This window comes from Varanus komodoensis, unplaced genomic scaffold (genome assembly GCF_004798865.1).
Source record: "Varanus komodoensis strain SLA01 unplaced genomic scaffold, ASM479886v1 scaffold48, whole genome shotgun sequence".
NCBI lineage: Eukaryota > Metazoa > Chordata > Lepidosauria > Squamata > Varanidae > Varanus > Varanus komodoensis.
Genome location: NW_025336059.1, coordinates 7,110,694 through 7,133,703, shown reverse-complemented (window position 1 = coordinate 7,133,703; position 23,010 = coordinate 7,110,694). Strand labels below are relative to the sequence as shown.

Sequence of the window (23,010 nt, the reverse complement as noted above, 5' to 3'; positions counted from 1 at the left end):
CCGCGCCCGAGGAGCCGCGCGCGGTGCGCGACCTGCGCTTCTTCGGGCGGCTGCTGCGCCGCGCCGGCTGCCTGCGCCGCTGCCTGCCCGAGCGCCTCTCCGTGTACCAGCTGGGCGAGGAGGCGGAGCTGGAGTTCCGCAAGCGCAGCCCCTACAACTACCTGCAAGTGGCCTACTTCAAGGTGCGGGCGCGGGGGGGGGGGCGGCGGCGGGGGGGGCGCTTTGCATCGCGCCCGCCTTTCTCCTCTCGGGAGGAGCCCGCGGCGGCGCCCGCCGCGCTGCAGCCGCACAACAACCCTGCGAGGTAGGTGCGGCTGGGCGAGCGCCCCGCGCGGGGTGGGCGGCAGGGCCCGGAGCTCGGCAGGCCGACGCGCGCATCCCCGCGCCCCACCGGCTCGCAGACCTTAGGACCCTGAGGAGCCGCCTCTTCGCTTGCTTCCCCGGCCCAGGCGGCAAGTCCCGCCACTTCATGGAAGTGCATCCTGCTCCGGCCTATATTTCCTTGCAAAAGGAGCTCTTGTCCGTTCAGTGGAACTGGGCCTACAGCTAGGATCCCCTTGCGGATAAGAATGCCGGGCTCGGACCAACCCCAACCCCGCTCCTGGTTCACAGCAGCATCTTTAAAGCACTATAAAATATGCCAATTAAAACTTATTAAAAGAATGCCAGGGCACTTCTGTGCGCAGGCCTGTGCACAGCCAGCCGTGGGCCACTGTGCCTGCAGCCCCCTGGACTGGGGAAGTCTTTGGGCTGGTTCTTTAGAGCTCAATGTTGACCTTCAGGAACATGTTTTCCTTTCCCATCTTTGCCACATGGTTGCTCTGGTCACTTGGCGTTTTAACCTTTCAGCGGCAGCACGGCCCTCCTCCTCCCTTCCTTAGGAGGAGTAGTGTGTGTGCCACGTATTTCCAGGCGAAGAACTGAAGAAGTAAAAGGAGAGGAGGGGGAAGCATCCATCATGCTCTCGGGTTTCAAATTCGCAAAACGGAGAGCTGAGGCTCTTCCCCACCCTTCGTTCCCTCTTCTGCTGCTGCTGCGTTTGAAGCTCAGTCCATTCCAGCTGGAAAGCTCCTCTTGTTTCGATGCTCTGGCATCTCCGGAAAGCTGCAATCCATCAGACAAGGTTTCATTAAATGCCCTACATTTTCACTGCCCGGGATTTGGAGACCGAAAAGGCCTGTTTCCGCTCGACGTCAATGCATGTCTGGCTGAAATGCCAGCAGGTTTTTCCAGTAGCCCAAGGCCGTCTCAGAAAGGGACGATGTAAGTTCTCCAGCTCACAAAATGGGACGAAGCTTGGAAAACATTTTCTGCCTCCCTGGTCATATTTGCATTCATTGCTTGATCTGCAAAGTCTGTCCTTTCAAGAGTCTGTCCTTTGCTTGATCTTTCAAGTCCAAGAGTCTGTCCTCTTCGCTCGTTTGAAATGTAAGCCATCCAGAGATCCACTGGGTATTGGACGGGGTAAAAATACCCAAATAAACAAACAAATAAATAAATAAATCTGAATTTCACCTCCGCTGTGAATTTCCTAGGTGGCCTTTTCATTAATTTATTTATTGCATTTCTATGCTGCTCCATAGCCAACAAGCTCTCCAGGCAGCTTGCAATAAAATAACAGCAAACAATGAGACAACGATTTGAAAGATAAAACCCGTTAATGAAAGCAGTTAAACATGTTAAAACAAGTCAAAAATTTTAAATAAAAAATGAACACTTGAAAATGTAAATACAAATCTGGTGGTCAGCAACTTAGGAAAGGCAGCAGCAGGAGCAAGAAAAGATTGATTAATCTTGAATTAATTAATACCAGTTAATTACCAAAGCAGGTGTGAAATAAAAAAAGCCTTAAGCAAACGCTTTCTCTGTTTCACTCCCTCTATTTGTAAGATGGGGGCCAGAGGGGGATTTCCTTGTGCAGCTTGTTGTCAGGAGCTGGGTTTCCCCATGTTTATGTGTGTGTGTGTGTGTGTGTGTGTGTGTGTGTGTGCTTGTTTGTGCAGATCCACAAGCTGGACAAGGCTGTGGCTGCTGCCCACACTTTCTTCGTGGCCAATCCAGACCACATGGAGATGCGGCAGAACCTGGAGTACTACCAGATGATGGTCGGTGTGAAAGACAGTGACTTCGTGGACTTGGAGGCTAAGCCGCACATGGTGAGGACAGCACTGCGAGCCCAGCACTGTCCCCCGAATCGTTCCTTTCCCCCGCCCCCCATTATTCAGACGCGTCAGTGGGGGCCGCACCGCAGTGCAGAATTCAGTCTCTCCGGAGAGAGAGTTTCCATCGGGAAACGATGTGGCCCCAGCTCACTATTTGCCTTGTCACCAAGGAGCAGGGACAGGAGCTGGAGAGCAGATGTGGAGACCTAGGGGTGCTTAATCTTTTCTCTGTCCTGCTGATCCCCCCCACCCCGAAAGCTGCCATTCCCACGCAGACCGTGTTTAATCGTTCCCTCTCATTCCTGCTCCAGCTAAACCCAGCAATCAGAAATCAGTCTTGCAGGGAGGGGCACCGATTTAAGGAAGTAACTTCTCCCTTGGCCCACCTTGCCCAGTATGGCCAGCGCAGACCAGTAGCAGGGCTCTCCATGGTTCCAGGCAGGGGTCTGTCCCAGCTGGAGATGAAGCCGGGACCCTCTGTGTGCCTGGCAGGTGTCCTGTCACTGAGTAAAGGTGTGTGGCTTCTCCAGAGTTAAGCCTTGAAATGTTTCCCACATATGATGAATGTCACCACTTTTCCTTCCCACTGAATAGGGCTACTCTTGCCCATAAACATGCGTGCAAGTTAGGCAAGTTCTCCATCTTCGCTTCTGCAGGAAGAATTCCGCCTTGGCGTGAGTTACTACACCGAAGAGAAGCCGCAGGCTGCCATCCTGCACCTGGAGAAGGCTCTGGAAGGATACTGGGCCGCCGACACCGAATGCCGAGCTCTTTGCGAAGGGGCCTACGATCACGAAGGCTACAACTTCTTGGAGTACAACGCCGACCTTTTCCAAGCGATTGTGGGTGAGTTCCGCACTGCAGAAGCAGGACCAGAGATCCTGAGCGGTGTGAAGGGGAAAGAGGACCTCTTTCTCCACGGCAGCCTAGTTCTGGTTCTTCAGCACCGAAGGCCATGTTCGGCAGGAACCGTGGCTGGGCTGAGCTGGGCTCCGGAACACCAGAACAGCCTCATTGCTGGGCTGTCCCCTCTGCCGTGGGAGCTGAGCAGCTGGCCTGCAGACGTGGCCCTTCCCCGTGGAGGTTCTTTGGACGAGCCCTTTGTAGCCCCCCTTCCTTTGGAGGTCGTTTTTCATTGAACATGAGAAATGTTCCAACAGCAAGAGCTGTTATCAACGAAAGCAATGGTCCAGAGAGGATTTTCTTCATCTTCAGGTCTTCAAACAGATCCTTCTCTGAACTGGGATTAAGATATTGGAAAGATCACCTTCACCTCTAGTTCTGGCTGAAGAGGTCCTCTTCAAAGGCCCTGCTTTATATACCCCTGCCAAGCTAAGCGAGGCTTTCTTGGTGGTGGCACCACAGCCTTTAAAAAGTCTCCCCAGAGAGGCCATTTTTATGGATGTTCCAGTGCCCTATAGAGCCCATTTTATTCACCCAATCCCGTTAAAGAATCCTTGGTCTTTCATCATGTTTATTATGTTTTTTTAATCTGACTGGAGAATTATTCCACCATCTCTCTATTTGATGGCAAGGGTTCTTTTGTTTTTAAATTGTTTTATTTTTTAAAACTTGGGAGCCACCTGAAGAATATTTATTGATGGGCAGCCATTTACATGTCACCAGCTGTTCTGTCCGCCTGCATTGAGCAGGAATAGGAAGTCTGCAAGTCAGTGGAAGAGCCAGAATGGCTTGATGGTTGGAGCACTGGACTGGGAGAACCTGGGTTCTAGTCTCCACTCATCCACAAAGGTCACTGGGTGACTTCGGGTCCGCCACTCACACTCAGCTCGACCTACCTTGCAGGGTTGTTGTGAAGATAAACATGGAGTCGAGGAGCACCATGTAGGCTTTCGGGGCAAGGGAAAAGGTGGGATATACATGCAGTGCAATAATCATCGGAATACGCTGACTGTGTCCTCCTTTTGCTGGCAGATCATTACACACAGGTGTTGAGCTGCAAGCAAGGCTGTGCCGTGGAACTCGCTTCTCAGGCTGGCCGTGACAAGCCCATCGAGGACTTCCTTCCGTCTCATTTCAACTACCTGCAGTTCGCCTATTACAACAGTAAGTCGGGGAATGGTTCCAGGCAGAAGGAGGCGGTCTGGACTTGCAGCGTTAAGCACGTCTTGCCAGCGGCGAGAGCTTAGCAGAGAGCGCCAAACTTTTAGAATGGGGACAAAGCTGATGCAAAGCCAGGGGACCCCAAATGTTCAGTAGGGGGCCCTGGAGGGCTTGAGCGAGGTCTGGGCCCTGAGGTGCCGCCTCCTGGGGGTGCTTTGCTGATTTGGAAGGGCACGGGGGGTGTCGCTCTCCGAGGCTTGCATGCATGGGAAAACATCTCCGCTGCAGGGCAAGATTTGCCATGGTTGCAGTGCGGGCTGCAGGGATGCTAAAGAAGGGAAGGTAGACCAGGCTCCGGTTTGGTGGGGAGATTTCAACCCTCTGTGTTGAGGCTGCAAGCCCCCTAGTTTGCTCTCCAGCCGCACATCCCGAAAAGGAGTCCTTGCATTCTCCTTCCCCACCCCCCCAAAAGCACTGCACTAAAAGCACCGATTGTGGTGTTTCACACTGAAAATGCCTCGCTTTTAATTTAATTGCAAAGCAAGTTTAGTTCGCTGGGAAATTTCTAGGCTGCTTTGCTTCCATCATCCAACTCAAGGCAGCATAGCCAGAGGTTCCCTGCAGTCTCCCATCCAGACACTGACTGGACCGCAAACTGCTGAGCATCCACTGCGAGTATTGTGTGTGCTCAGGCTGTTTTTGCCCTTCCTCGGCCCATGCCAAAAACAGGAGTAACTTCCTTCAGAACTCGGGAAAGTTGCCTCTATTTTTGTTTGCAAGCAAAGGACGAGATCCTTGTCTAGTTTAAGAACTGAGCAAAGAGGGTGGTTTGCAGTCATGCCGTTAACTTTACAAAGTGGGGAGAAGAAAAGGTTTGGAGGTAGACAAAATTTATTTATTTATTTATTGTTTGATTTAACACTTTTCTACCCTGTTCGCCACTGACGACTCGGGACGGCTTACCATAAAGAACAAATAAGATAAACAGAACAAGCACAGCAACTCAAGATAAAAACCCCAGTTAAAACCTACTAGGCATTAAAATAGTGGGAAAATAAAAAGGTTTTCACCTGGCACTGAAAAAAATAAAGCATCGGCACCAGGCGAACCTCTCTGGGGAGCATATTCCAGAGTCGGGGTACCACAGCAGAGAAGGCCCTTCTCCGGGTAGCCACCCTCCGAATCTCCTTCAAGGAGGGCTCCCGGAGCAGGAGGACACATAGGGAAGAAGGCGCTCCTTCAGATGTCCAGGGCCCAAAATATATGAAAGGCAACAGGCCAGTTTATAGCTATTAGCTGTGATTCCAGAATAGAACCTCCAGTTCAGAAGCAGTCTACCTGGGACAACCAGATGCTGTGCATACGAGGCTACAAGCCGTCAGTCTGTCCCAGCTGAACAATGCAGGATGCTCAGCCTTCAGACCGCGCACCGTTTGGTCAGGAGCATGTGCAGGATGCTGCCTGTTTGGTCCCCGCTGGCATTAATTTGGAGAGTGAACTCCCAGGAGCGGGTGGGGAGGGACGCAGCTTTTCCTGGGAGAGGACGGGCCCTGAGGTTTCTCGGCCTCCTCCTGCTCCTCCTCCTCCTCTCCTGAGAACTTGGCATGACGGCCGGCTCTTCTCTTCACAGGTGGAGACTATGAGAAGGCGATCGAGTGTGCCCGGACCTATTTGCTGTTCTTCCCTAAAGATGAAGTGATGCTTCAAAACCTGGCGTACTATACAGCAGTGCTTGGAGAGAGCCTTGCAAAGCTGATCCTCCCCAGAGAGGTGACTGTCCAGCCTTGCGCATTTCCCACCCGTTGGGCGCCATGAGCAAGGCAGACCGTGAGCTAGCGGGGATGCAAGAAGCCCTGGAAATAGCTGTGCAACTTGCATGCAGCCCTGCATTCTTCTAACAGGGCCTCTGTCAGCTTTCCGAGGTTTCACTTGATAAAATACTTCCGTGCCTTGCTGAGCTAAGATCTTTTTAGACAATGCCAGACACTGGGCCTGAGGAAAAGATGCTTGTGTTCTGAGCAAAATTCCCACTCTGACATACCCCACCCCGAGGGTGCCCCTAGTTCTATTTGTGCCATCACAGAATTATAGAATGCAGGAGTTAGAAGGGACCGTGAAGGCCATCTAGTCCAACCCCCTGCTGTCGCAGGACACCAAGTCACACCATCCCACTCAGAGGGCTGCCCAGTTTCGCCTTGAATGTCTCCACCACCTCTCCGGGCAGCTGGTCCCGCTGTTGTATTGCTCTGACGGTGAGGAAGCTTTTCCTGATGTCCAGCCAGAATCTGGGTTGTTGCAACTTGGCTTAATTATTCCATGTCCTGCACTCTGGCATCAGCAAGAAGAGACCATGACCTTCCTCTCTGTGACAATCTTTGAGGTGCTTATGCAGTGATATCTTGTTCCCCCCTCCCCTCAGCTAAACATGCCCAGTTCTCCCAGTCTCTCCTCTTGGGCAGTGTTTCCAAACCCTGAATCATGTTTGTCGCCCTCCTCTGGACCCTTTCTAGTTTTTCTGCATCTTTCTTAAATCTTGGTGCCCAGAACTGGGCACAGTATTCCAGGTGCGGTCTGACTAGTGACGAGTAGAGAGGAGCTGCTACTTCTCATGATTTGGAAGTAACACTAATATTAATGCATCCCAAAATAGCAATTGTCCTTTTTGCAACTGCATGGTTGGCTCATATTTAGCCCGTTGTCCACAATAACTCAAGGTCTTTTTCCTTTTCGGTTCTGTTGAGCCACATACCCCCCATCTTGCATCGATCCTTTTATTTCTTTTTCCTGCGTGGAGGACTTGGCACTTGTCCCTGTGGAATCTCATTCTGTTGCTTTCAGCCCAGGGTTCAAGTTTATTAAGATGGCCCTCGATCTTCTAGAGTGTTTGCTATTCCATCCAGTTTTCTATCATCTGCAAGTCTGATTCTCTTTCCTTGTACTTCCTCATCTGAATCAATAAGATGTTGAGGAGCCCTGGGCCCAGGACTGAACCCTGTGGCACCCCTCTCGTTACCTCCATCCAATTTGAGAAGGTGCCCTTGAAGAGCACTCTTTGTGTGCGATCTAGCAGCCAATTTTGGATGCTCCTAATGGTTTAAACCGCTGTGCTGCTGGGCTGGTAGATCAAAAGGTTGCCGGTTCGAACCTGCACAGCGGGATGAGTTCTCGTTGCTCCGTCCCAGCTCCTGCCAACCTTGCAGTTCGAAATCCAAGTAGATAAAAAGGTACCACTTCAGTGGGCAGGTAACAGCGTTCTGTGCACCTCGGTGTTCAGTCATGCCGGCCACACGGCCACGGAGACTGTCTGCGGACAGACACTGGCTCCCTCGGCCAGGAAATGGGGATGAGCACCGCCCCCACGAGTCAGGCGTGACTGGACCTTATGTCAAGGGGAAACCTTTACCTTTTTTAATGGTTTTTCTATCTAGTCCACTTCTTCCTAGTTTGCTTGTGCCAAAAGCTTTGCGGAAGTGGAGGCCAAGTATGTCCATGGCATTTCCACTGCCCACTGGGGAGGTTGCCCAGTTGCCCGGCTGACTGACTGGATCCCTTGGTGTCTTTCTCCGCCTTTACAGAACGTCCGGGCCTACCGACAGCGTAGCCTGCTGGAGAAGGAGCTGCTTTTTTTTGCCTATGATGTCTTCGGCATCCCCTTTGTGGACCCGGTAAGCAGAGTCCCCCTTAAGCCCATGAAAGAAATGGACCACCTCTGGTGAGGGGAAGGAAGGTCTGGTTGAGGAAAGCTGCATTTCCACAAAGAAAGGTGGAAAAGCTCCACCCCACCACCACCGCCGCCCGGTGCAGGGACGAAGTCTCCCCAGAGGGGCCTTTCGGGAGAACTGGCTCCTGGGGAGATGGGGAGCTTGGGATGTGTATCCCTGTTCTCCTGCGTTCCCTCTGGAGCTGCTGGATGGGAGTTCAGGGTCCCAGTGGGGTTTTGCTGCGGGGGGACAGACCAGGCACTGGGTCGGTGCTTAGAGACCTTGGCCACCTTTTCCTACTCCTTTGCTTTAGGATACGTGGACTCCAGAAGAGGTGATCCCCAAGAGGCTGAGAGAGAAACAGAAGTGAGAACTCTTTTAATTTACTATATGCATCGTTTATTTATAATATTGATATCCCAACTTTTTTCATACATACAGCTTACATAATCTCCTCCTCCTCCTCCTCTCAATCTTATTTGCACAACAACCTTGAGAGGTAGGTTGTATATGTAAATGAAATAGGTTAGGCTAAGAGTCAGGGACTGACCCAAAGTCACCCAGCGAGGTTTGTGGCTGAACTGGCGACTAGCACACAGATCTCCTGGGTCTTAGTCCAGTATTAGAAACATAGAGTCAGAATGAGAATCAGAATCATCCTGCTGTCCACTGCAGGGGAAAAAAGGTCACGTCCCACCTCTGTGTGCCCCCCCCCCCTCCATGTACCTGTATATTGCTAACACGTCCCCTCGGAGTCTCCTCTCCTCCAGGCTGAAAAGACCCAGTTCCCTCAGTCTCTCCTCATATGGCCTCCCCTGCAAACCAGCCACCATCCTAGTGGCCCTTTGTTGCACCGATTCCAACCTGGCTGCATCCCTCTTGTAACGAGGGGCCCAGAACTGAGCACAATACTCCAGCTGCGGGTGCACCAGAGTCGTGCAGAGTGGCGGTAACACCTCTCCTAGAAGCCGCTCTTCTGGCCATGCATCCAAGGGTGGCGTTCGCCCTCCTGGCTGCTGCGTCACACGGCCGGCTCACGTTCAGCCTGCTGGTATTTGCCTTTCTTCGAGTCCAGCAGGGCTGTTCTTCCTGGGTGCCATTTGGCTTGGACCCCGCCTTAACTGCTGCCGTGTCTTTGTTGAGTGTAGACGTGTGTGCAGCTTTGCACAGTGCTGAGGAAATGAATTCAGATTATACGGAAATGATCGATGGTCGGATGAGGGCTGACCAGTGCCCGGCCGAGGTCCAGCTTCAAAAATGGACCAGCAGCCATACTGGAGAACCCAGTCTGCCTTCTGTCCTTCCTCTCTGTGAAACCCTGTTAAAAGGTTTGGCAAGATTGCACCACAGACCATCCCAACCGGATCATCGGGGGCCGTCCCCAAACTCCAACCTGATTCCCCTGCTCCTGAGCCCCCCGTCCTGGCCGGGGCCACTCATGAGGGTCTTACCTGTTGGCCTTTGGGCACACTGCCCCTTCTGTCCCTGCCTCCCCTCCAGGGTGGAGCGAGAGACGGCGGCTCGCATCTCGGAAGAGATCGGCAACCTCATGAAGGAGATCGAGACCCTGGTGGAGGAGAAGACCAAGGAGTCCACGGACCTGAGCAAGCTCGTGCGGGAAGGTCAGCGGGGCCCTGGCGGGACAGCAGAGGGGCCGTGCCCACCGGGCTGGGCGCCAGCGTTTGCTCCCCAGCCCTGGGAGCGGTCCTCCAGCCCACACCGCTCCTCGCTTCCCCCCCGCAGGAGGACCTTTGGTGTATGACGGGCTCAGCGTCACCCTGAACTCCAAGCTGCTGAATGGCACCCAGCGGGTGGTGGTGGACGGAGTCCTCTCGGAGGAGGAGTGCCGCGCCTTGCAGAGGCTGACCAACGTGAGTGCCGCCCCCCAGCCGCCTGGCGCGAGCCCCGTCCGTGCCCCAGCTGGTGGCAGCTCTCCGGGCGAGGGCCCAGGCGTCTGGCGCAGCTCTGCTTCCTGCGTTGCTCTTCTCGGCCGTGGTTGGCCCTGGAGCTGCCCGGGGTGGCATCTAAGGCTCTGCTCCGCCTTTTCCAGCATTGCTCAGCTTTTCCACCTCATACTTGAACCCGTGACTTGTGCTACAGCGCTGCAGAAATAGCGGAATGTAACCATCTCTTGGCACTATCTTCTGCATCTTCCTGTTGTGAAAACATACCATGGCTTTTAGCTCATAGGCTGCCATTTCCTCTCTCTTTTTCCAGAAAGGGAGAAAGTTGAATGCTCCCAGTTCTGGGTTGCAACAAACCAGCACTTCCCATCATTTCCTTGCAACAAACCATGATCTAAAACCATGGTCTGTTCCTGAGTTTTTGTAACCAGTCTTTGTTGGCTTGAGCAAAGCACAGTTTTGCGTATTTGAGCTCCCGGGGTCCTCGTACATGAAGGGGAGTGGAAGGGCAGCGTTGGGCATGCAAGCTGACTAGGCACACACATTTTCATCGCCGGACAGCCTGGTTTCCCCTGATGCCCATATGGGGCCATCCAGTTGCCTTTTCCTTTTGAGGTGCAAAGGGCAGGATCAGCCCGGCTCAATCCATAGGCGAAGGAAGTGGGGAGCGATGGTCCTTTCATCCCTCACCATTGGCCATACCAGCTGATGGGAGCTGGAGTCCAGTTCTTCATAGCTTGATTCCACAGGAAGCTGTTGACCGCTTTGAACGTTACTTAAGTTTGATAATGAGCTGGATGAGGCCAATAGAGGTGGAGGGTGGAATGCAACAGGGCCAGAGGTCAGGTCAGGAACAAGTTAAGTTCAGACACCCTTCAGGCATGGCCGGAGGCAAAGGCAGAGTCAGAAAACACTGAGGGCTAGATACTTGGCAAGGGTGAGTGGGTCTCAGGGCAACAGCAGAACCAGGGGCCAGCAAGGGGAGGGAGCAACGGGGCGTGGGGGAACCAGCGGCAAAGGGGAGGTCAGGAGCAGATAGCAGGGGCCGGGCTGTGGCTGGAAGGAGTCAAGACGGGCACCAGGACCTGGGCACCAGAGTCAGAATTTTTGGGGCCTACTAATGGGGTCAGAAGCCCAGCCACGGTCAACGAAGAGGACAACGCCAGGAGCTGGAGTGCAGTTCAGCAGAAGCCCACAGCACCGTTATGAGCACACCAAAAGCCAAGAACCGGGAAGGTTGGCTGAGCAGGGACCTGAGAGGGGTAAGCAGGCGGTGTTCAGTGCAGGAGGAAAGCGGCAAAGCGCCGAACATCAGGGAAAAGGATCCGGCAACAGGTAGGGGCTGGAACGTGCTTGGCCCGTGTCGCTAGGCCAAGACGAGGCACAGCAGCACAGCAAAGATGCAGGCAAGACCCGGGAGCTGAGACGCCTTCTGTCAAGCCAGGAAAACTCTCTTGCTAAGGCTGCCACTAGTGGGGAGAGGCTGCTGCTATGCAGCTCTTCTCTCTGGGCCCCCAGCTGGGCCCCAGACTGATCCTGCAAGGACTGCGCTGGCCATTCCTGTCCTGGCCACCAGATGTCGCTCCAGCGCTGCCCGGATCCTGCAGCCTGGAGGGGACAAGAGTTGAGCTGGGACCAGGGGCTCCGTTGGGTGACTGGAACCAGAACCAACTCCAGTCGTGGCAGGATCAGGCCCAGGTCCTGCTGGGCACCAGCTGGAAGGCTGAGAGAAGAGCTGTGGAAGATCCAGCTGGTCCCCCAATTCCTGTGTCTCTCCTAACCCTCGCCTGACGCGCTGCGCCTCGCTGTACCCTACTTTATCTTGCATCATCTTGCCCTGCCTTGCTCTCTCGGCTTCCTTGCTGCACCTTTTGCTGTTCAGGCACCCTTGCTGCCCATCCTGCCTTGCTTTATTTTCCCGGTTCTGGACGTGTGGCCTGTTCACGACCGTGTCTTTGTCTTGCCGCCTCCTGACACGTGTGTCTGGTTTCCTGATCTCAGCTACTCCCTTGACTTCGGCCCTTCTCGGGCTCTCCTGCTGGACTTGGGACTGTGTGGGAGCTCTGTCCTGCTTCGGGTCCTGGCGTTCCTGTTCTGCTTCCTGCCCCCTGGACCCTGATAGACAGGATATTTGCGGGGAGACCGACTTACACGGCTGTATGAAGTCTGAATTTAGCGCTTCTCTGCGCCAGGCCAGAGATGCTCCTGGCTCCCTCCCAGGGCCGGAGTCTGACCTCTGCCGCCTTCCCCTGCAGGCCGCTGCCTCCGCTGGGGATGGCTATCGGGGGAAAACCTCCCCTCACACGCCCAGCGAGACTTTCTATGGCGTGACTGTCTACAAAGCCCTCAAGGTAAGCCCGTGAAGGAATGAGGCGAGGGCTCCGGTTTCCAGAAGGGTGGAGAAGCCAGGGCAGAGGCGCAGTGAGGCGCGTTGGTGCCACTGTCCCCGTGCGTGAAGGTGGACGGACTCCTCGCAGATCATCGGGGAGAGGGGCTGGGCCGTCAGACCGTCCCCTCTGTGCTCTTTGCCTCTGCAGCTGGGACAGGAAGGCAAGGTGCCTCTGCAGAGCGCCTACCTCTATTACAATGTGACGGAGAAGGTCCGACGCGTGATGGAGTCCTACTTCCGCCTGGACGTCCCGCTGCATTTCTCCTACTCCCACCTGGTCTGCCGTACTGCGATTGAAGGCAAGTGAGGCACCCGCCTCCGTGCGCCTGGGGCAAAGCGAGGGCTCTCTCGGCATTTTGCAGAGCCGTTCATTGCTGTTCTCCGCTTTAGCTGCTCTAAACACCTGATTAATGGTTCTGGGCTTCTGTGATATTTTTGTTGCCTGTTGTCGTTAGTTTTAAGGATCACGGTAAATGGTCAGAAGAACTTCAGGTATGGGGTGATATAGAAATGAAATTAATAATATTTCATAATACTAATAATTGTATTATTGAAATACAAAAATAAATAATGTAGTAACTGAAATTTCCTTACTGTTCCTCCCCTTAAGAGGCCTCCACTCTGATCATTAGAAGTCCTACTTCTTTTTCTTACCTCCGATCTTGACTTGCATCCTTTCCGAGCGTACAATGAGGACTAGAAACCTGCAGGGCTGTTTTTAATGAAATCTGCAAGATGCTGTTCTGCAGACTGCAATTGCAGGGGGACGGGCTGCCTTTGGGTCGTGACATCTCAGTTCCTGCCTGTCCCCCACACAGACAAACAGGCGGACCGGACGGATCCCAGCCACCCTGTGCACGTGGACAACTGCATCCTGAACGCGGAGGCCTTGGTGTGCCTTAAGGAACCGCCCGCGTACACGTTTCGCGATTACAGGTAACTCTTGCAGAGCACGTAGGAAGGGGCCCCGTTCCCCACCACTGCTGGCCACCCCCAGGCCTTGCTGTGATCTTGTGAGGCTTCCAGCCCCTTTGGAGAGTGACAAATGCCCCAGAACTTATTTCAAATAGCGGGCGCGAAAGCCTTCCAGGCCCCCAGGTTCCTCCTCTTTCTCCCACTGCCGGGCTCGGCTCGGCCAGCCAGCCTCGGCGCAGCTTTCTCACCCGTTCGGAGAGGTCGCCTCGCTTCCCCTGGGGCTTGCAAACGTCGCCCAGGGAGGAAGCGGGGCGGTTGCCTCAGGTGGAGAGAGCTTCCCCTTGCTGGCACCTGAAATCCTCAGCCACGTTCTCCTTCTGGGGCTGCGTGCTGACTTGGGAGCGCAAGCGAGCGCCCGGCAGAAGCTCCCCCTCCGCTTGGAGGGGATGCCACTTGTGGGGCGTGGTTCTGCGTCGTGGGCTCCCCAGCCTGGGCTTCCGCAGCGCCGGCCTTGCCCACCCTCCTGAACCCACCGAGTGCGGTTATCCAGCGCTTTAGCGTCTGTTGCCACAGATAAGCGGAAGAAACGCAACTCTGCTCCTCCGCCGCAGCCGGAAATCTGCTTTGCTGGGTAAACGAAATGGGGGCCATAAACCCAAAGTCAGTCTGGCAAGAGCGAGAAGCTGCGAGGGGGCGGCTGACCCGATGGAGGGTGGTCAACCTGTCCTGGCTGGTGTTGTAGGAGCAGGATCGCCGCTTGGAGGGTCTCCTGAAGTTGACATCTTTGCCTCCAAGTATTTAATTAATTGGAGTATTTAATTAATTGGAGTATTTAATTAATTAATTGGAGTGTTTAATTAATTAATTAAATACTTTCGTATGCCATCACCACATGCCTTGGCATCTCAGGACAGCTCACAATACCACCCAATTAAAATACAATAAAATGATCTTTATAAATAACAAATTCAATAAAGGATTACATAAAGACCAAAAACAGAAAAGAGTGACTGTTCAACGACAAAACGTTAGTTTTTAAAGTAGCAATTAACTGAAAAGGTTTTAACCTGTGCTCCCACAAATCCTCACCCGCCAGCACACCTGAAGCCATCGCCTTAGCAAACGGCATTTCCACCGGTTGTGCTGTCACCGCTCCTGCACGCAAAGCGTAGTTGCTCGTTCGCTACTCCCAGACCTGGTCCCCTTGATCGACGGCCTCACAACCCTGCTTTTTGTCTAACTTCAGTGCCATCCTCTACTTAAATGGCGATTTTGAAGGAGGAAACTTTTACTTCACTGAGCTGGACGCTACAACGGTGACAGTGAGTTTATTAGATTTATTTCTTTGATTTATGTCCTGCCTTTTTCTTCTTTAAGGGACTCAGAGTGGCTTGCATCATTCTCCTTCTGCTCCGTTATTGATAATATTTCTATTATTACCACATATTACCACAAAATGCTCTCAAGGCAACTCACCAGATAAAAATAGCACATATTTACTATTATTACTACTACTAGTAGTAGTAGTACTATTGCCATGGATTAGTGTTACTGATCCATGGCAATTAGTAGTACTATTGCCATGGATTAGTATTACTACTAGTAGTATTATTACTACTAGTAGTATTATAGTAGTAGTAGTATTGCCGTGGATATTCCAGTGAATAAAAGATAGCGACAAAAGGGCCATTGTGTCCCAAATGATCTAATCAAGCCCCAAGCAAAGGGACCTGCGCAACTGCAGTCCGATTCGTCAGCCGTCCTATTAAATAAATATTATGCATGCATGGATCTCGGGGAGGAGTGGCGTTATCGGCACAGGCTGTACTTGCCCCCGGACAGAAAATGCAGCCAGTGCAAAATGCAGTGGCCAGGTTCCTTTCCGCTTCCTTGAACCCGTGACACTGGGCTCGTGCCCATTACATTGGGCACCGGTCACCCTCCAGGAGTTATGCAGGCATTTGCTTATAAAACCCTGAAATTGTGGCTGCCCTGTTTGAAAGCCTGCCTTTTCTGTGTGAACCTGCGTCTGTTTTAAGCTCTTTTTCAGATGCTCTTCAGTGGGTCCCATCGGGAGACGTTCAGCAGGTGGGAACCGGGGACGGGGCCTTCTCTGTGGAGGCACCACACTGGCCCAAGGAAGTTAGGCGGGTTCCATTTTAGCTGGACCCCTGAGCAAAAACTGCTCAGTCTCTGCCCGGTGTGACACCCACCTCTTGATGCAAGAGGCCCCTTCCTGGACTGTACCATTTGGGAATGCTGATGGGGGGAAGCAAAGGGTCCCCTTTCTCAAAGCACAGGTGGTAAAAATATGCCCTAGATGGAGAGATCAGGGGGCCACAGGTTCCCCACTTCCACCTATCCACACTTGCCCAAATAGTAGAGTCCAGGAAGGACTCTACCATGGGCGCTTCCTGAACCTGCAGCTTCAGCCTTGCAAAATGGGAAGCCGGTGTCTGCGTGTCCTTCCTCCCTGATCCCGCGTGTCTTGCCTTCAGGCGGAAGTGGCGCCCCAGTGCGGTCGGGCCGTGGGCTTCTCCTCAGGCTCGGAAAACCCTCACGGCGTGAAGGCTGTGACCAAGGGCCAGCGCTGCGCCATCGCCCTGTGGTTCACCCTGGACCCCCGCCACAGCGAGCGGGTAAGTGCCCAGGACTGCCCTTCCGAGTCGCTCCTGTCTTCACCCCCCCACCCCCCCACCCCGCTTTTCCCGTCCCACCTGTCCCTGCCCAGGTAGTGCATAGGTAAGCGGATAGCTATTTGTTGAACACAGACGATTTACGAAGCATGGCCCCCGGATTCCAGCTGGTGACACAAGGGCAGCTTTATAAGTTTCAGTGTCCCAGAAACTATAATAAAAGCGTCCAAGCTGCCGTGGCGCATTGCCTGTCCTCTGACCGGTTCTGCCTTTCCACCTTTGCAGGAGAGGATCCAAGCTGATGACCTGGTGCGGATGCTATTCAACATGGAGGAAGCGCAGCTGTCTCCAGAGCAGGGCCCGGCCAACCCTCCCCCAGGCCCGACGGAAGTGCCTGGACCGGCTCCGGCGTCAGGGAAAGACGAATTGTAAAGACCCCCTCCCTTGAGCAGCAAGAACTTTGGGGGCACTGAAAGAGGGAGAGTAACCTGTGGATCGGGGCCTTTCTCCAGCCAGTGAGGAGGACGGGTCCTCACTAGTTCCTCGGTGCCGGGGCGTACATCCCTCAGGGTGCATTTGCTCTGGCCTCCCGGGATGTGTGGAAGGCGGATGGGGGAGATCGTTCCCAGGTACCCTCTGCCCCCTCCTCTCCCCCACCCTGGCGGTTCGGCTTCTCAGAGGCCAGAATGCCTCTTTCGCCAGTACGCCATGTTGACGCCAGTTCCGTTTTTTGTATGACTATTAGGAATTGCCTCTGGTTGGAAGCAGGGAAGCCCTCCAGCAAACTGGGGGGGGGGGCTGTCAGAGTCGGGCACGTGTCCCTCTGAAAGAAGCTCCTCCCCTGGCACTCCGAGGGGCAGCCCCTGCCCTGTAGCACCCCAACTTCCCCCGAGGGAAGAGGGAAAGAGCAGGCCCGTAACTGTCGTCTGACCTTCTCCCTCGCTTCAACCCTTCAAGCACAAAGCCACCTCCGCGGGCGTCTAACCGTGTGCACTGCGAATTATCCAGTGGGTAGGAGAGTCCCCACCCCACCTCGGTGCCTGGAGATGCCACTCCACCTGGTCCCCTTAAAATTAAAATCCGTGAACGCATGTTAGAAACCAAAGAATCCCCAAGCGCACACCCTTCCAGTGCCTTCTGCACAAGCCGAGTTTTAGGGACCCCGGTCTCGGTGCTGTGGAGCGGATGGACGGACGGACATCGTTTTGATTATAGGTTAGGAAATGTTTCCTTTGCTGGGACAGGTTCTGGTTCAGCCCGAGGTGTCAGTTCGCAGCCAGCGGGCCAGCTTTGCCGCAGCAAGCGCCACGTCGTACGAGGCCCCACCTTGGCCAGAAAGCCCCCTGGAAAGACCGGGGGGCAGTCACCCTCTCCCAGCCTGGCCTACCTCACTGTGTTGTCGTGGGGAGGCAACGTGGGTATATCGCCTGGAGATCTGTAGAGGCAGGGTGCCAAAAAGTTAACCCAAGGGCAGTGTTCCTGCCCCCGACCAGCTACGGCAACTGCTGAATAAAATCTTTATTACTTTTTCAGACTAAGATGGGATTCATTGTGTAGTAACTGAAGAAGCCAAAACTGGCTGGTACAGTTCTGCCAAGGGATACTCGTAACCTACAATCACCTGATAAGTAGGCAGAATAACTCTGATTAGGTGTCCTAGCTCACAGCCGTCACTCAACCGAGGCCGCCGTGTTTCCATGGGACCATTATCCGTCCTGGTACAGTTTTTCTGTGTCCAGTATTCCAAGGTAAGCGCTGTGGTTTGTAGCCAGTAACACAAAGGAGGCGTTGGCGGTCTTGAGAAACTCCAAACCTTGCCTGAAATGCGAGAGGGGTGAAGGAAGAGCCCCAAACAGCTCAGCGATGGCTGAATATGCGCCATGGCTGTGACATCCGGATTCCTGGTTTTCCATCAATTCACCCTGATCAACGGGGAACCAGGATGGAACCAGTTGGAATGCAGTATCTTGAAGCAGAGCCCCCAGTGCCTGCTTGGAGACTCAAGTAAGACCCAGACGCTTGTAATCTGAGCTAAAACACGCACAGAATGGAGCGCTAGATGAGAGAAGCTATAAGAAGGGGATGAGAGGCCAAACTGGACCCTGTGTGAGCTCAAGGAGAAGAGGGACGGCAAGGTATATTTAGGACATGTCCTTAACAATGAGCTTTCAAGCCAAGCGGTGCAGACTGGAATTTTGTAATTCGGGAAATGGGTAGGTCTGTGAGACAAAGGGAGGTTTATGCAGACCTGGAAGAACAGCAGAGAGAGGCAAAAGAGTAGCTATAAAGCAATGTTTCTAGTGTATATAAAAGAGATACTGTGCCAGCGAATGTAATGAAAGAAAGGGGGCTGGAATAGCCAGTGGAAAAGCCAAGCTTCCCTGCAGAGGGTCTTGGTATGAAGTCCCTGGAATCTCCAGTTAGGGGGCTGTGAAGAACTTCTGTTGGGATTTGCTCCCACTTTGTGTCGGCCATATAACACAGCATCATAATGCAGTTTATTTGGGGTCTCCATAGCTCTGTGGGACCGCAGGTGGCGCAGTGGTTTAAACCGCTGTGCTGCTGGGCTGGTAGATCAAAAGGTTGCCGGTTCGAACCTGCACAATGGGGTGAGTTCCCGTTGCTCCGTCCCAGCTCCTGCCAACCTTGCAGTTTGGAAGCATGCCAATGCAAGTAGATAAAAAGGTACCACTTCAGTGGGAAGGGAACAGCATTCCGTGCACCTCCGGGTTTAGTCACACCGGCCACATGACCACGGAGACCGTCTGCAGACAAACGCTGGCTCCCTCGGCCAGGAAACGGGGATGAGCACCGCCCCAAGGGTCAGGCGTGACTGGACGTAACATCAAGGGGAAACCTTCACCTTTACATTTACCTTTTATAGCTCTGTGGAGCAGCATCTGCAGGCAATTCCCGGTTTGATCCCCGATTCCCTGGCATCTCCGGGGAGGGCTGGGATGGGAAAATGCTCTGGGGAGCCAGTCCCAGGCTGTGACTGATGCAGACTTGGAGGGACGAAAGGTTGAACCCGGTCTGAAACCGCCTTCGGGATGCCAGTAAGGAGTAATGCAATGCCCATGCCAGGAACGTCTAGAATCTGCAAACATTTGCTCCCACATCCAGCTGTGATGTGCAGTTGTGCCCTGGACTGGCCAGCCAGATGTTTCAGGGAGCCGACGGGCAGGGCGTGAAGGCAACAGCTGTCTCGGCGACTTGTCCCACAAGCAGCTAGTCTTCCGTGGCACAAAGCCCCTCAGTCTGGAAGCCTGTCCTTCAGCAAAGCCGTCGCAGCTCATGGGCCTTTCTCACTCCCCAGCAGGTGGGGCGAAGTCCGTGCTTAATCCACCTCTCATCAGTTCCATGGGATGAACCCAAATTTTAGGATTGTGGATGATGGGAGGGTGAGTTTTAGAAGTCTCTATTGTGCCCCCTTTTTAAAGTTATGGCTGTTCAACTTCAGACTAGACGTTTCTGCAGGTTTCCCCTTGTTCTGAAAGACCAAAATCCCGCTTCTTAATATTTTGTTGCTAGTAGTAAGAGAATTAATCTGAAATATTGTTGTAACAGCAAGCGGCACTCTCGGAGGGTCCAAAAAAGGAGGTCTTTGGGCCAGAAGTTTCCATCTTGTTGTGCAAGCTTTACCCTTTAGCTTAAACATGTGCTCTGCCCTCTCTACCCCTTGGAAGGGACCTCAGGGGTTAGCTCCTCAACTCGCTTCCTGAGCATCTCTGAGAAAGGCAATTATCCATGCTCTGCCTGAAGACTTCTGAAGCAAGCTCCATTCTTTCTGTAGCAGCTCTTACGGTCAGGAAGTTCTTTCAAATGCGTCACCAAGATCCCATCTCAGTCGGCTGAATCTGAGGTTCCTGTCCTGCCCTCTGGATCAGCAAGAGAACAGAGCGGTTCCATCATCCACGGGAAGCCCACCCAATGTTTCTTCCAAGCCCTGTTCTCTCCCCTTTGAAGAGGGAGTAAACACAGCATCCCCATATGCTGCTGGGTGGTGAAATTCAGGGGGACGGAAGCCAAGATCTGTACAGATCAGGCTCTGGACTAGCCCAGGGCCATGAGGATTCAGGAGTTCTTCTCTGGGTGCTGTCCTTACCCTCCACCGGACTCCGAGCTGGAAATGTTTAACTTTCCTCACTCATTAGCAATCTGCTCACGCCTTACCCTCTCACCTTAGTTGTTTGCAAGGGGGCAGCAACTGATGGTTGTGTATTGTTTACCGAGATGTTTTTTCAACGTGTGCCACAAGACCGCCCCCCCACACACACACACCCTCTTTTGTCATGGAACATCACAGAACTCAGGACAGCAGGAGGCTGAGCTCCCTTGTCTGGACCTGCAATGCCTTTCGGCTGCTCTTAAAGGTGGTCCAGAAACAGCAGCTAATACAGACCGTAGCAGTACTATTTATTCTAGTTCTATCTCAACCTTCAAGGAAAGTTGCGGTGGCTTGCAGAAATCTCCTCAATCTTATCCTCACAACAACAAACTGAATGCAATAGGCTGGGCTGAGAGTCTGTGACCAGCCCAAAGTTCCACTCGTCTGGCTGGCCAGCGCTCTCTCATCCAGTCCCGTGCTCTTAACCACTGCACCGCACAGCTATCTGGATAACATCTCGGTGGTCTTCAGGCAACTTTGTGGGTTTCTTGCCCACCTCCGGGTCCAGTGCACGGTGCTGGGTTTAATATCCATGGCCCCCAAATGGGCTAGACCTAGGATATATCAAGGAATGCCTTTTCCCACACGAACATAGTTGGAGATCCTCTCACGGATTCTTGCACTTCCGTGACAAGGTGCAGAGGGAGGGTATAAACCGGCATATGGCCTTGGGAAGCTCAGCAAGTGCTCACCTGCAGCACTCAGCTTTGTTCTCACTTGTATTTGCCCAGATTCTTTTAAAAGGCCCCGTAGTTCAGCTGAACGTCGTGTATTCTTTGCCCGTGTGGCATATTTCACAATTCTTGTGAGCCACTTTCTGAGGGTCCCTGCGGAAAGATCACATGTAAGGGCATTTCCCTGGCCAACAAGGTCAAGAGGTCGTGCACATAATTGTTTTCCTGATCACTGTGCATGGGTGTGAAAGCTGGACAGTGAAGCAAGTGGGAAGGGGAAAATCGGACACGTCAGAAACATGGTGCTGGGGAAGAGTTTTGCAAATACCCCGAACCGACAGAAAGATGAACAATTGCGTCTTGGACTGAATCAGGCAGATCCCTGGAAGCACAAAACCAGAAACATGACTTCGGGCACATCCTGAGAAGACAAAACTCCCGGGAGAAAGCAGTCACGTGAGGCAAATTTGGAGGCAGAAGGCGGCCAGCCAGGAGATGGACTGACTCCACCAAAGACGCCACTGCCTTGAAATTGCAACAGGTGAGCGAGGCTGTTGCGAATGACACGTTTTGGAGGACTCGCATTCTGGGGGTCACACTAAGTCACAATGCACAACATGCCTGCAGAGAGGTAGAGAAATGCTTCAAATCGTTAAGCCATGCGGGTGCAGTCCCGGCGTGATGATTTCTAGCAGTGGGGCAGGGCGAGAGGGGTCCAGGGACGGTTCCCAGGAGTGGGGCCCATCCTGAGCTTTGCACAGCATCCTAACGTGTAGCCCCGAACCGGGGCTTCCGCTGAAGCCCGTGGCACGCTGTATCTCTTGCATCCGTGCTCAGCTGTTTCAGGGGCAACCGAAGAGTCCTTTGCAAACCGCTTTAGGCAGGAATGCACCGGGCATGGTTTGAATTTTGGCCTTTCTCCAGTTCGCCCGCTGCGGAGTAGGAACAGCAGCGTGCAGTGTGCCACGAGAAAGGCTGTTCTCGCCGAGACGCACAGCAGAATTCTTCCTCTGCACCTTTGCACGCATATTTGCAGTGGGGGCGGGGAAGAGCGCAAATTGAGGTGGCAGGAAGCAAAACGCTCCGAGCATCCTGTGTCAATGAAGTTTTTTGTTTACGAATGCAGCCCACCCGGATTCCAGCACACATGCCAGGCGGCCCCCACAAACAGCAGGGCACAAAGCAGGCCTTGCAGTGCGAGCGAAGGAGAGCGAAAGGTTACGCTCATTAGCATGCAGCTCAGGACTGCTTTGCAAAGGGCAGGAGTTGAAGAAATTGGGGTGGGGGCAGGGAGCAGATCACGGCTGAGAGACACGGTGTCCTGAGGCCCTGATCCTGCAACGGGAGCCACCTGTGCATGCAGCTCCCCCACCCCTGCACATCAGACGCAGCCTGTGTGCATCTGGACACGTTCCTGGTGCCCAAGCTGATGCAGGCTCACAGCACATGGACGGCATTGCCTTGCAGGGATCCCAGCCTGGCTGCATCAAGGAAAACGCATCTAACACCATGCCCGGGCTCCATATCACATTGTTTCAGCAGAACAGCTTGATGACACCGGCATTTTTCTCTATACAAATGATTTACGGGTAATTTTCGACTCTTGGATTAATATCCTGCCTTTTTTTCCTCTTGTGTGGAACTCAAGGTGCCTCGCCCAGTTCCATGTTATCTTCACAACAACCCTGTGAGGTAGGTTGGGCCAAGGGTCTGTGACTAGCCCAAAGTCATGTGGTGAATGGTGGGTCCTCAGTCCCCAGCTCCCTGAGGCCTCCCCCTACCTAGTTAGATGGTTATGCGCATATGCTTTGAAATGTGGCAAGCCGGTGGTGTGGCAATTTCTGCAGAGCACCGTTGGCCTTGCTGTAGTCTTGCGATTTACCCTGCTCTTTCTACAGGCATGTGATCCCAAAGGGAGCGAATGGGGCTGTGAACCGAGAGGGGCTTCTGAAAAGAGGAGGCTGCCCGCTGCAGCTCTGCATGAGTCCCTGCTCAGCTCTTGCCTCCCTCAGCCTCTGGAGCAGAGGATGATCCTGTCGCGCTGGGCCGCTCCGCCATCCCCGATACGTCGAAGCAGCCACCACCCGGCCTCCTCGGCGCTGCATTTCCTCGCCGCCGCGCCCTCCAGGAGAGCCTGGCGCAGGAGCGGCAGGACGGAGCGGGAGCGTGGCAGCCGGGTGAGCCGCGTTCCCTCTCTCTCGAGAGAGGATGCCTGTCCTCCTGGGACCGGCACCGGGGTCTCCCACCCCCATTCCGGGGGGCTCAGCTTGGAGGACCGCTCCCGCGGCGCCCTTCCCCGCGAGGCGGGCCGGCCCGGGGCCACGCCCTCCGGGGCCCGGCGCTCCCCCGCGGGAGCATCCCCACGAGCGCCCGCCCCGCCCCGCCCCGCGCGGGAGC

The 23,010-nt window shown here is 53.9% G+C and overlaps 2 protein-coding genes across 4 annotated transcripts in view; both read left to right on the top strand.

Annotated features, from left to right (window-relative positions):
• Positions 1 to 61: 61 nt before the first annotated feature.
• Positions 62 to 17,309, top strand: P3H1 (prolyl 3-hydroxylase 1). 3 transcript variants are annotated; one of them, XM_044445475.1, is made up of 16 exons: positions 388 to 1,263; positions 2,004 to 2,156; positions 2,819 to 3,008; positions 4,098 to 4,229; positions 5,857 to 5,996; positions 7,802 to 7,891; positions 8,241 to 8,293; positions 9,428 to 9,549; positions 9,671 to 9,798; positions 12,087 to 12,182; positions 12,369 to 12,519; positions 13,039 to 13,156; positions 14,382 to 14,457; positions 15,175 to 15,223; positions 15,634 to 15,774; positions 16,057 to 16,195. In XM_044445475.1, exons 2-16 carry the CDS (start codon positions 2,067 to 2,069, stop codon positions 16,071 to 16,073), a joined length of 1,593 nt encoding a protein of 530 aa, XP_044301410.1. In that variant the 5' UTR covers positions 388 to 1,263; positions 2,004 to 2,066; the 3' UTR covers positions 16,074 to 16,195. The 3 variants fall into 3 exon arrangements, with proteins under 3 accessions (XP_044301412.1, XP_044301410.1, XP_044301409.1); XM_044445477.1 differs by lacking the exons at positions 388 to 1,263; positions 15,175 to 15,223 and adding an exon at positions 62 to 182 and having other exon boundaries at positions 16,057 to 17,309; XM_044445474.1 differs by lacking the exon at positions 15,175 to 15,223 and having other exon boundaries at positions 389 to 1,263; positions 16,057 to 17,309.
• A 2,964-nt stretch (positions 17,310 to 20,273) lies between these two features.
• CLDN19 (claudin 19) overlaps positions 20,274 to 23,010 on the top strand; it is a 10,127-nt gene continuing 7,390 nt past the window's right edge. Inside the window, 1 exon segment of the mRNA XM_044445436.1 lies at positions 20,274 to 20,294. Coding sequence (XP_044301371.1) covers positions 20,274 to 20,294 — 21 coding nt within the window.